The following is a 12087-nucleotide window of genomic DNA, read 5'->3' on the forward strand; positions in this document are numbered from 1 at the left end:
AAAAAAGAGAAAGTGAAAAAGGAAACTCGTGAAAAACGGAAGGAAAAGAAAAAAGAAATGAAACAATACCCCACAAATAAAAAGTAATAAATGAAGTTAAATTATTAAGAACAAATTCAGAATAATATTAATGAGGAAATAGAAAGGGATCTGAGACGTAATAGACAGAATTTTTTGAGAATGGTAAACAAATGGGAAGGTGGCTAGCAGAAAATTAGAAGGAAACAGAGAATTAAAATTAATAACTAAAATTAAAATAGGTGAGAAGATGATTACAGAACAGGACAAATAGTGAAGCTTTTAGAAATTATTTTAAGTCGCTGTATGACCAAAAGGGGGAAATGGAGATGCTAAAATTAAAGCGAAATCATATTGATACAAAACAATCAAGAAAATAACATCAGAACATAGAGCACTCTAAACGCAAGAACACCAAACAAGAGTTATAAAAGCGATTGCAAGTCAAAAGAGGGGAAACCCCAGGACGAGACGGCTTCACGGCTCTTTATTATAAACTTTTAAAGCTGAACTGGTGGAACCACTGCTCAAGTTATTTAATTTGTAGAGGAGAAGGCATTCCCCATCATGGAGAATGGCAAACATAACACTCATCCCAAAAGAAGGAAAGTATATTATGGACAATTATAGACCTATAAGTCTTTTAAATGTTGATTACAAAATTTACACAACAGTTTGGGCAAATAGGTTGAAAGAGATACTGAATATGACTATAGGGAGATATCAAATGTTTTTACCGGGAAGAACAAATTAGGAGTAACATCAGGACAATCATAAACTGCTAGAATACTATCAAGTTAATAACGATAAACAATGTGCTTATTGCATTAGATATGACAAAGCTTTTGACAAATTAAAGTGGGAATCCTAATAGAAGTCTTAGAAAGAAGGGAAATGGGAGAGAATTTATAAATGCAATGAAACAAATTTTCAACAACAAAAAGCGGTAATAAAAATTAATAAATCAAATCCCAGGATTTTCCCATTAGGAAGGGTGTTAGACAAGGATGCCCGATATCACGCTTCTTTTTATTCTGTCAAGATGTGTTAATAGGAGCTATAAATGAAAATAAAAAGCTAAAAGGGATTTCTAGAAAAGGTCAGACGATTAAACTAAAGTATTTGCTGATGGACGTGGCAATAACTAGAAACCTCTAGCAAACAAGATTCTTGCAACAAGAATTGAATGCTTTTGGAAAAGCAGCAGGATTAAAAATAAACAAGGAAAAAACGGTGATGATTTACTAAAATTTATCAGCACAAGAAGAAAATTGCTAGCTGAAAAATCAGGCTTTAAAATAGAAAGCAAATCAAATCTCTGGTATAAACATTCTAAGATAGTTTAAAATTATTTGAGAATAATTATAGCGAAGTGTGGAAAGAATTAAGAAAATTAAACAGAGGAATAGACTGAATCTCTCGCTCCTTGGTAGAATCGCGGTCATAAAATGGTGATATTACCAAAATATATGTTTTTTTTCCTAAACTTACCAATAGAGATAAAGATAAACAGTTAAAACTTGGGAGATAGGTTTGAAAATTTTTATGGAAGGGCTTGAAACCTAGATTAAATCAGCAACCCTGAAAGATGTGAAGGAAGAGGGGGCTATGCTCTCCTGATTTAAAGCTATACTACTGGGCTGTAGCCTAGTATGGATAAATTGGGTTAAGCTGGAAGAGAAGGAAATATTAATTTGGAAGATATTCAATTGAGGTATGGATGGCATGCGTTTTTTGAGTTATGATAGGTTGAATAAAAATAAGGATTTTAACAACATCCTATTAGAAGATCATTATTGCACACCTGGGAAAAATCAAAATAATATTTACTTTAAAATTCCAGTATGGACATCGAAACGAGGCATTAGAAGAATGGCAGAATGCCTGGAAAAAACTAATGAGTTTACAATCGCCCAGGAACTTAAAGAAAATTTCTTAAAATATCAAACAGGTGGTATTACACCCCCTGGAGATTAAAGAGGATGAATAATTAATTGTGGAAATTGTGGAGATGTGATGAGGAAAGAGGCAATCTATTACACATTTGGTGAAGTTGCAAAGTAATTCAGAATTTTGGTTGGAAATTCATAAATCAATTCAACAAATATTAGAAATCAAATTTCCATTTGGACCCCAAACTATTTCTGTTAAATATGACGTCAATTTTAAAGCCACAAGATGAAAAAAAATGCTGGAGAATCATTTTGTATATGATAACCGCAGCCAGAAAGAAATGCTAAAATGTGGAAACAGAAGGAAGCCCCAATGTGGGAAATTGGATACTAAAGCTAAATGAATATGAGAATTGATAGGCTTTCGTGTAAACATTAAAAATTAGTAAAAAGAGGAGAAAGGAAGAGTGGGAAAAGGTAATTTTGTTTTGGAAAAGAGTGGAACCTAGAACAGAACTTTGAAATTTAAAATGTAAGACACGTGTGAAAAGTGAGATAAATGTGTTTATTCTTGTCTTGTATCTGATTCATAACTAGGTCAACAGATGGATGGAATTTACAAGACTGCAGTCACAAAAATATAAAATTGGGAGACATACAACTGGGAAATGTCTTTTTGTTTGCTATGAATAAGGTTTAGTGGTGGGTCATTTGTTGGTAAATGTCCAGAAATGTTTATGTTAACTGTGAAACCATAAAGATAATTTTTTCCCCCAGTGTATATGAAAAAGGCAGACAAGAGAAGAAAGAATAGAACATAGCAAAGTAGAAGTGTATGGGATGAGAGCTGTTGTAAAATCAAGCATTCAAAGTCCACAAGGATGATAGGAAGTCTTTTTTCTTCGGGTTCAAGAAAAGAAGATACTTTAGGTTAAAATACAAGCTCAATTTTATGTTCAATGTATAATAAGAATATTTTGATATTTGTATTTTAAAATTGAATAAAGATATATTAACAGGAAAAATGTTCATGTCCCATAGGTCTTCCACAAGCATATTGGTATTGCTGTAATCCAAGCCCCCATATGTCTTTTCTATATGATCAAGATTTGTTTCTCTTTTCAGCAGTAGAGAAAACATCACACCTTAAAAAGATTTGATGATAAGACCAAGGAAATCTTTCTTCACAAAATGTGTGCATGTTCTGGTTAAGGCTTTTGCTTGAAAACTATAAATGAATAGGAAAATGAGACAGAAAAGTATTGTCATCCAATTCTCTCTCATAAAAGCAATGCCTTCCTATTTTACCCTGCTGCAAATGGTAATTTGTTGCATTGAGATGACAGATGTCAGATACAGCAGAATGTGTTTGCTCAACTCATGTTCTATATTAATTGTATCTGCCAAATGGATACACCCAGTTTTGGAGAGAAACTGGCTAGATCAAAATCTTCTGGAAAGTAGACACACACTGCTCTGGTTCAGGCAATTACAGTGAACCTTGCTCCTACAAAAGCAGTCGCTTCCCTTCTCAGCATGCCTGCATCCAGTGCAAATGTGTCTAAGAAATTATAGCTACCTATTTTAGAACTACCTGATTCTGACAAAAAGGGAAACAAGGCTTACACATAGCGTGCATCATCTTAAAACAACTTGAATGGGGCCTCTGAATTCTCCCAATGTATTATACAGACATTTACCATGGAAGGCAAGTATGCAAACAAAGAACAAAGAGTGTCCAACCCTTCTTCATCCTGCCAGCCCACATTTGCAACAACAAATTTCATTGATTAGTCAGCTGACCATTATCAATAGAAGACAAAGTACAAAATACATAATAAAAAATCTAAAGGTTAGAATGTCCAAATACATACAAGGATAAAAAAATTGATCACACCTAAAAACTCATATAAAATTAGCTAAAATCTTAAAACAAATACAAGTAAAAGTTAAATAAAAACAAAGTATATAAAACAAGCTACAGTCTACAATAATCTAAAACAGAGTGGGGAGGAGGGAAGGGATAGTTGGAAATGTTTAAATGAACTCATCACCGTGGCATGGAACCCTGTTTTGCATGATAAATTGATCTCACAGTCGAGCAGCTTTTACAATAAATTTTGCTACACAGCGCACTAGATGTAAATTCTCACCGGAAAGGAAATAGGACAGTTTGACAGTAGGATCCCAATAGGTCAAATCTAACCAAAAATGGTTGTAAAAGGTGGGCTCTCTCGTTATCATAAAAGCAGCAGTCAAACAGGATGTGTGTAATGTCCTCCATGGCAGGAGCACCACAAATGCTTGTTCTTTCTTGATAAGGTATTTTTGGGAACCGTCCTGTTCTTACCATTGAGTTTAATTGCTCAAATCTAGTTCTGCTGAAGGCTCTTCTATGGCTCTGTGTTAGATATAACCTAAGATATTTTTCAAGGCCAAATACAGTTTTATTTTTGGCTAATCACTTTAAGGATTTGCAACCAGCCAACGATGCTATCTATGTCTGACTACGCACTGATAGCTCAGATCCTTTGTTTTAAAGATTCCTGAATTGTGTGCCCGCTGAAAGAAAGAAAATGGGCAGGTTAAAAACTAGTTGGAACAAAATTAGGGATAGCTGACTAACCCAAAAATTAGAATGCCCAATAGCTAGTTGTTCTTCTACGCAGAGTTTAGGGAGTCTTCTTGAGTCCATTTTGGAGATCTTAAGCCAGTAATCAAATGCTTTTATCAACACCTGGCCCTGAATGGAATAGGTCCCAAGTTCTGCTCTTACTGCTTGGGCTGGAGTGTCCTTGTCTGTTCCAAGGATTCTCCTTAAGAAGCAGCTCTGAGCCTGCTCCAAAGTGGGAACTTTCAAGTGACCCCATAATTCAGCACCATTTGATAAAATGGGCAAGATTTTAGCTTTGTATACTTTTAAGAAAGGGAATACACTTGTAGGGTGGTTATAACTTATCAGTTTATAAAGCACACTGGAATTCACTATAGCTCTCTGTTTATTCCTACTAAAGTGGTTTGTCTATTTCCCTGTATTTGAGAAGAGTAACCCTAGGTACAAATACAAATTGACCTGCTCAATCTGTTCACCTTCCCTATTTGCAGATATTGCTACTTACCAGGGATCTGTCAATGATTTGAGCAGTGCTGTGAATCAGAGATTCTTCTGGACAAAGTGAAGCCAGCATCTTAGGAACCTGGAAGATGGTGTCCAAAGTCACAAGTTAACAGGCAAAGATAATGTGCTAACTACTTTCATATGATTGCACCCATCCTCAATTTACAAGAAATTTACAGATTATTATAATCAGGTGACTAAAAAGAGATGTATAAACAATCCTACATAAATAGGGTGCTCTCACTTAGAACTCATAAAGCTAAATTCAAACTTTAATTTGGGATCTAACCACATGCAACCTATGGTTCTGAGATTTACCCCCTGCTAGTTTAAAAAAACAAAATGAAAAGCAATCACAGAAGTTTACATTTGAAGCAGAAGATCATGGTGTGAAAAGAAGAAGGGGCTGCTTCACCCTTTCTTGAAATTTGTCTGACCAAAACTGTTCCACAATAAGCTACTTTCCACACGGAGGGAAATTCTGTGAAGCTTTAAAAATTTAACGCAACTCAAGACACTATACTTTTCCTAATTTGTATTTTCAGGAGAAAAATAAAGCACCAATGGAAAAGACTAACATCAATAACACACCCATGAGTGAAAACATTCCAACAGATCCATCCATGGTAAAATTTCTCTACGTAAGTTTAGCTACCTAGATCATAGCAATCAGTTGTACACAAAAACAATGAAAGTTAGACAGAAAGAAATACAGTTCAAACACACTACTGGCAACTACCCAAAGTTTCAAGCTAGAGGTTCATTACTGTATTTGTTATTTTTGACATATTCTGAAGGATTTTTTTTTTTCTGGAATATATCAGATGTGAGCCCAAGTTTATGCAACCATGACATTGGAGGCATGAATGCCTAATTGAGAAGAACCAAAACAAAGTGTGGTTAGAGACTTGCAAATTAAGATCCAAAGCACCTAGAGTCAGCCTACGTTTTTATGATCACTCAGTGACCTTTCTGACTTCGCAAAAGCAAGTAGCAATAGATGATAACAGATTCCAATACTCAACCATAATCTTTCTGCATTTGTGAGAGCAGACCTAAGATGTCTTTTAATTTCTCTTAATCATATGTGTTGGGGCTTCCTTGATCACTAAAACATGAATAATTCCATTCCATTTTCTGTGTATTGTTTGTCCATCTGCGTATCCACCCACTCCTGGATAACCTTTGCCGTATATCATTGATACATCCTGAAAACATACCCGGTGTTCTTAACTTGGGGTGTTTCAGCTGAAGTGGAGACCACCCACTGAGAGAAAGACAATATCCATTTATATCCATTTATGGAAGAAGACGTGATCCGGGCAAGATGGGTTTTCAAGGAAAACTTCAGTGTATTTGCCTGAAATCAGAGCAGTATAAAGCTGAGACCAAGGACTAACTCATCAGTGCCACCTGCTGTAGTACTACTGTAATTGAAGCAGGTTGTCTTCTTCACCACTAGTGCCCATTTTGGAAATAGAATCCAAGGGTGACCTGGATTAGAAACCTTAGAGGATACTCATGTATACTTTCAATCAAAATAGTTGATAATTATAGGGATAGAAGTTGAAATCAGTTAACCAGTCGGGCCAAGGGACAAACCTGAGATGTGAGTTGGCTAGATATTGCATTTTCTTTATATGCCAGTAAAGAAAGAGAGCCATTGTCCAAAACACCATCTTACACCGACATGCAAGAACGTTCTTTTCAGAGCTACCACTGAAATGGTAAAACGAGATTGGTCTCCAGTTCTTCGAACTGCTTTATTAGTCTTCTTTGCTATTTGTATGCCAGTCAGTGGACCACTCACAGCTGTGGGAAGGACAGGAATGCAAAAGGGCATAGTGCAGAGTACTTTGCAGAACTTTTTGTTTTCTGATGACAGCTTAATTTGTAGGTGTGTGATGGTAACTTAATAGATCATGAGAGAGAAATCAGAAGAGAACACTGGTTTTTTCAGTCTTCTGCTGCTTACCAGAATGTAACTGTGTGACCAACTTGACTTCCCCTTTTTACTATAGATGTTTTCACAACAGCAAACAACAAAATCTGATTATCAAATTGGCAAAATAAACATTCTTCTAGTTTTAAAAGGATTTCTGGAGAAAAAATCTTGTTGACGAGGAAGAACACGGAAGGATATTCCGCAGAAATCCAATGCAACTGTATTTTTAATGAATTATATTGGGAGGTTTTAAATTATCTGCTGTTTAATTTATTGGTATGTTTTGTTACTACCTTATGATCAGGGGAGGGTTGGGATGTGGGTTTTTTTTTAATTGACTTTTAACTGTATGAGTTTATGGTTATACCTGTGTAAGCTGTTTGATTCTCGGAAAAAGTGGAACTATAACTCATCTTTTATGCAGTTCCCCTGGACTAAAGAAACTTTTTGTCCCGGCTTTTTTATGTTTGGTTCCTATTTGGGCTTGTTTCGATGACGGCGAGGCAGTTTGTCCTACTTGGCTCGATTCTTTTGCTCTGTTCTCGTTCCTCGGTTTTCAAATCATTGTATTTCTTCTGACGTGGTTTTCAATCCTTTTTCTTGTGACTTCAGGCATTCTTTCCCGCTCTTCATTATTCTGTTTGCTTTTCCCCTCATGCTGTGTTTATTTCCTTCCAACATTTTCGCTAGATTTCAGCTACCCCCCGCACAAGTTCCACTTGGCTTCGGTCACTCCTCTGCTTTTCTTCTCTTTTCTTGGACACATTTCAACAAACGGATTTCTCCTCCCCCCCCTGTGGGCGGACCCACCAGCCAGCATATACAAAGTGGATTGAATGGCCGTCTCACCTTACCACACTGTCCCTAACTCTCCCTGTCATATTTATGTCTATTCTGTATAGTTATCTACACAACTTAAATTCAAGAAGTTTAAAGTGGTGCACTTCAGTGGTTAAGTTGTAAAAATGTACAGATGTACCCGTGTAGGAAGTCTATGAAAGGATGTTGGGTTGATTTAAACCAGGAAGATTTGCGTTAGTAAATATTTTTTAACATAGATGTAAAATGAAGAATAGATGGAACATGTTGAAGTTCTAATATAATAGCATCTGCATAGCAGTTACTATCATGCTGCTACTCTGAATGACTGCCAGGGAGACATCAAACATGCAGATGATCTCAAAGATCAAATAGGTGAACAAGGAAGAAGACAGTTGTCCCAGACAACCAGGTCCCAAATTGTTTACAAGCTAGCAGTGACTGCTTTACACGGATGGGGTTTGGTATATGAATATTTGTTTTGTGTGTTGCTTTATATCAGAAGAGAGTTTTTCCTCGCTCCCACCATTCTTCATGCTTAATTATAATATTTTTCTATGGGACACAGGAAATATAATGGTGTGTGTGTATGTATGTGTTTACAAAGTGCTTTTTTTCCCTCAGTCTCATAAGGAGCCATTAATAGCTCTTATCTGAATTTCTGTGATTAGCGACAGAATAGGATCTGTTACTTTATTCCAGCCTCATTAAGGGGCCAAAACAGACGACTCCTTTGCGTGGCCTTCCCAGTGGCTTAGGGGCGTGGGGGGTCCGTTTTGACGATGCATGCCCACAAAGCTGGTGTAAAGCCACCCGCCCAGCCCCAACCAAACCATGGCAGTTTTGCTGTGGTCTAGCGCTGTGGCATTTAGATGCCTCACACCACATGAGTGCTGGCAAAGCCGCAGCAGTAGTGGGAAAAAGCAGACTTTTTTCCCAGCTCAAAAAGGAGTGGGCTTTCTGCTGCGTCTTTTTGAACCGGCAAACAGCCAGGATGGGAGTGTGAGTTGTGTTTGCTGTGACCCCATGTTGGGAAAATATGCATAGATAAATGCAGAGTAATCTTGGAGAGCTGTGTGTGTAGATAGACAAACTGACAGACTGGAGCTTTGCCAGAAAAACAGACTGCTAGATTAAAGCACTGTACGTTGGCTTTTCTCCAAAGAGGCACTGTTTAATTCTTGTTGCAAACACACATGCGAAAACAAAGCTACACAGACAAACTCCTCCTACTACAAATCCACACTGTACAAAGATGATTTGCTTTTTGGGCAATGTGGCCATCTAGCTCAATCCCTTCCTGTACAGTTTCTTGTGTTACCTGGATTACTGTCCACCATTCAAATTGACACAGCATATTTACATAAGTGCTATGTGCTTCTCTCTGGTAGACTCTGCGACCTTGGACAATCACCTGCTGTCTAGATCCACAGCTGCAACCAATTCCATGGTTAAGGACAGTGAGTGTCCATTAGCTTCTCTGACCACATCTGAACACTTTCAGTGCTGCTCCTATCTTCAACACCCCAACCCAGTGCGCAAAGGGGTGCATCAAGACACCCCTTTTAGGGCTGTCAGTTTCGGCTCCAATATGTGATAGAGCTGACAAAGGAATGGTTTATGTTGTGGCGCTTTGAAATAGCATCTGGTTTCATTTTGAAATAATTGTGTGTAACACATTTAAAGCTACAGGTTCAATGACAAAAAGAGCATATCCACTTTAACACAGTTAGAAACTTCCTGTGGAAATAATGGCATTTTTATAGTTTAGGGAAGGTTCCCATAGTATCGCAACTTAATCATCCTGAATACCTGTTCTCAAGGTACTTTGGGAAGTGTAGTTCAGGGAAGTTGCTTAGAGTTTCTCTAGCAGGGAATTTTGAGTACTTCAGCAAGCGAAAAAAGCCAGGGTTCCATCAGATGTAGCTATGAGTGATAACGTGTTATCAAGCTACTGTACGATATAATTGTTTCAGTGTGGATGCACTCAAAATACATTTTATTTTCACTAGTGGAGATCTTTGTTGGAGTCTTTAGTGTTCATTAATACAAAAAAGCAGAAAAGCACATGGCATCTTGTGAAGAAGAAGCACTTGCTTTGTATAGTTAGCTACTCAGTCATCTTGGAGTATTGGTATAATAAGTTCTTGTCAGTTAGGCCAAAATGGAACCAAATGAAACTAAAGAACAATCCCACACAGGTGTTTTCATACAGTTCTGACTCGTGTGGCCCCTAACAGTACATATTCAGAGTGGCTAGATGGTTTCACATCTCCTTATATACCAAACGAACACACTTCCATATATCTCATTTCACCGGGTGCATCACCTGTTTTTGGATAATTTTTATGTGTTGGTTTATCTAATTTATATCCCATCCGTCCTTAAGGAATTTAGATTGTGGGTAACATAGTTCTTTGCTTCCCAATTTTATCTTCATAACATCCCTTTGAAGTAAGCTAGGCAAAGAGACAGTGAAGGACCTCAAGGTCACTGTGTGAACTGTATGACCCTGTGAATCACATGGCTAAGTGGAAGATTCAGACTGGCTCTCTCACAAATCTTAGGGCAAGATTTGTAACGCATTAAACCATATCTTCTCTTATCTACTCAACTAAGGCAGGTACAGAGTCAGTAGTACATTGGGGACCTTAGTATCTGCAGGGGATCCATTCTTGAAATACCCCCCGCCCCCATGGATACCAAATTCACAGATGCTCGAGTCCATGTTTGTCCCCAGTAGCGGTGACTGTGCATGCGCCGCTATTGGAGACAATGTGAGTTTGCCATCCGCGGATCCGAGGTGGTCCACTATATGAGACTGTTCAGTGTAAGGGAAAAGGTATACCTTAACTAAGCAAGCGAGGGAAGACAGAAATAGGCACTCCAAAAGGCACCTCATAGGAAGGATCTTTGGCATAAATTCTGAAGTAAACTGGATTAGGTTTAAATGGGTGAGTTAGTTTTGTCTTCTTGGCCCTTAGCAGCCAGATTCAAACCATGGATGGAGCATTTTGTTGAGCAAAGAAGTTTAATCGACTTTGCAGAAAAGCCTGTAGAACACTTAAGCTGAGTTGTTGGCTCGGCTTATATTGAGAACACATAAGTGTCATTTTTAGAATTGCTGAAAATACAAGAATAAAAATCTGTGTGGGTGGTTGAAGAACTTTGCCTTTTGATAAGCCTTTCCCCGGCGTGTCCCCTTCCCCTTTCACAGCCGTCCTCTGAAGGTCTCCAAGTTTCAAACCTTTTCTGGATATGCTGTTTTTCCAAAAAAAGATAATTCTCTCCCACCGTGAGCAACAGTCTAAAATGCTTCCCATGAAGAAAAAGTTGATATGTGTCCTGTTACCTACACTCCTATGAAGAGTAGCAAATTACTGGAGGGTGGGAAGCTCTGCTTCAGTTGAGGGGTGTATTTTGTCCACAGGGCTCTGCTTGATTTGCTTTGTGGTATGTTGTACACATAAGCCCCTGCAGGTTTAACATTAAGATGCTGCCCAGACTAAACCAGTCCACGTTTTGTTTCCCTATTCCCCTCTCAATGCCTTTTTATCCATTCACAGTGTCACCTGTGTTTCCCTTGGCAGAGCCTGCAGATGTGAGGGAGGTCTGGCAGAGCCAACTTCTGGCTTAGTGCATGCTTTTTCTCTCTTTTCTTGCCTGCCGAAAGATGGCTGCAAAACAGAGCTTTCTCTGTGGACACTTAAGAGAGAACACGTCAGCTGTATGGCTGGAAATGTATTTTTCTGTGCCGCTGTAAATATCAGGGTTGTATAATGAATACTTTCCTTGGGTGATTAAATTGCCATAGGGAACAATTTCTCAAGAAAACAATTTTGGTTCTGGGGTTTGAACTAACAAACGCAAATAGTTCAGGCACTGCAAAGAGTTTCAGCAGCATATGGACCGATGTAATTTGGACGGGAATAGACTGCTGTGTCCTGTTAGGGAAATAGGTGGCTATGGATAGGTTTGTCCCACCCTTATTTCTTATTGAGAGAGTCACAGTGCTAAAACAGTGGCATTGTTTATCTCAACAACTATTAAAAGGAGAGGTTAGGCCTGATTCAGCATTTCTACGAGTATCATCACTTCTGACTGTATCAACAGCCAAGCCTGCTGTCATCAGCTATGACAGTTTTTTAATATGTACACAAATTCTGTAAGGTAGTGAACATACTGAGCAATTAATTCTCCTGTCATTTATTATTTCAGCCTATCTAGGAATATATTCTTATCGTTCGAGCTACAATTTACCTTTTGGGCTTAGAAATTAGATACAACAGTTGGGC

At 38.0% G+C, this 12087-nt stretch overlaps 2 protein-coding genes across 3 annotated transcripts in view; one reads left to right on the top strand and one right to left on the bottom strand.

The window, feature by feature from the left end:
* LOC121928324 (transcription initiation factor TFIID subunit 12-like) overlaps positions 1-12087 on the top strand; it is an 83282-nt gene that overhangs the window by 31702 nt on the left and 39493 nt on the right. The window lies entirely within an intron of this gene.
* Positions 1-12087, bottom strand: part of EIF2B3 (eukaryotic translation initiation factor 2B subunit gamma) — a 601892-nt gene that overhangs the window by 3430 nt on the left and 586375 nt on the right. The window contains exon 9 of the mRNA XM_042462842.1: positions 5030-5107. Coding sequence (XP_042318776.1) covers positions 5030-5107 — 78 coding nt within the window. The remainder of the gene's footprint in view (positions 1-5029; positions 5108-12087) is intronic.

Source organism: Sceloporus undulatus, chromosome 4 (genome assembly GCF_019175285.1).
Source record: "Sceloporus undulatus isolate JIND9_A2432 ecotype Alabama chromosome 4, SceUnd_v1.1, whole genome shotgun sequence".
Lineage (NCBI taxonomy): Eukaryota > Metazoa > Chordata > Lepidosauria > Squamata > Phrynosomatidae > Sceloporus > Sceloporus undulatus.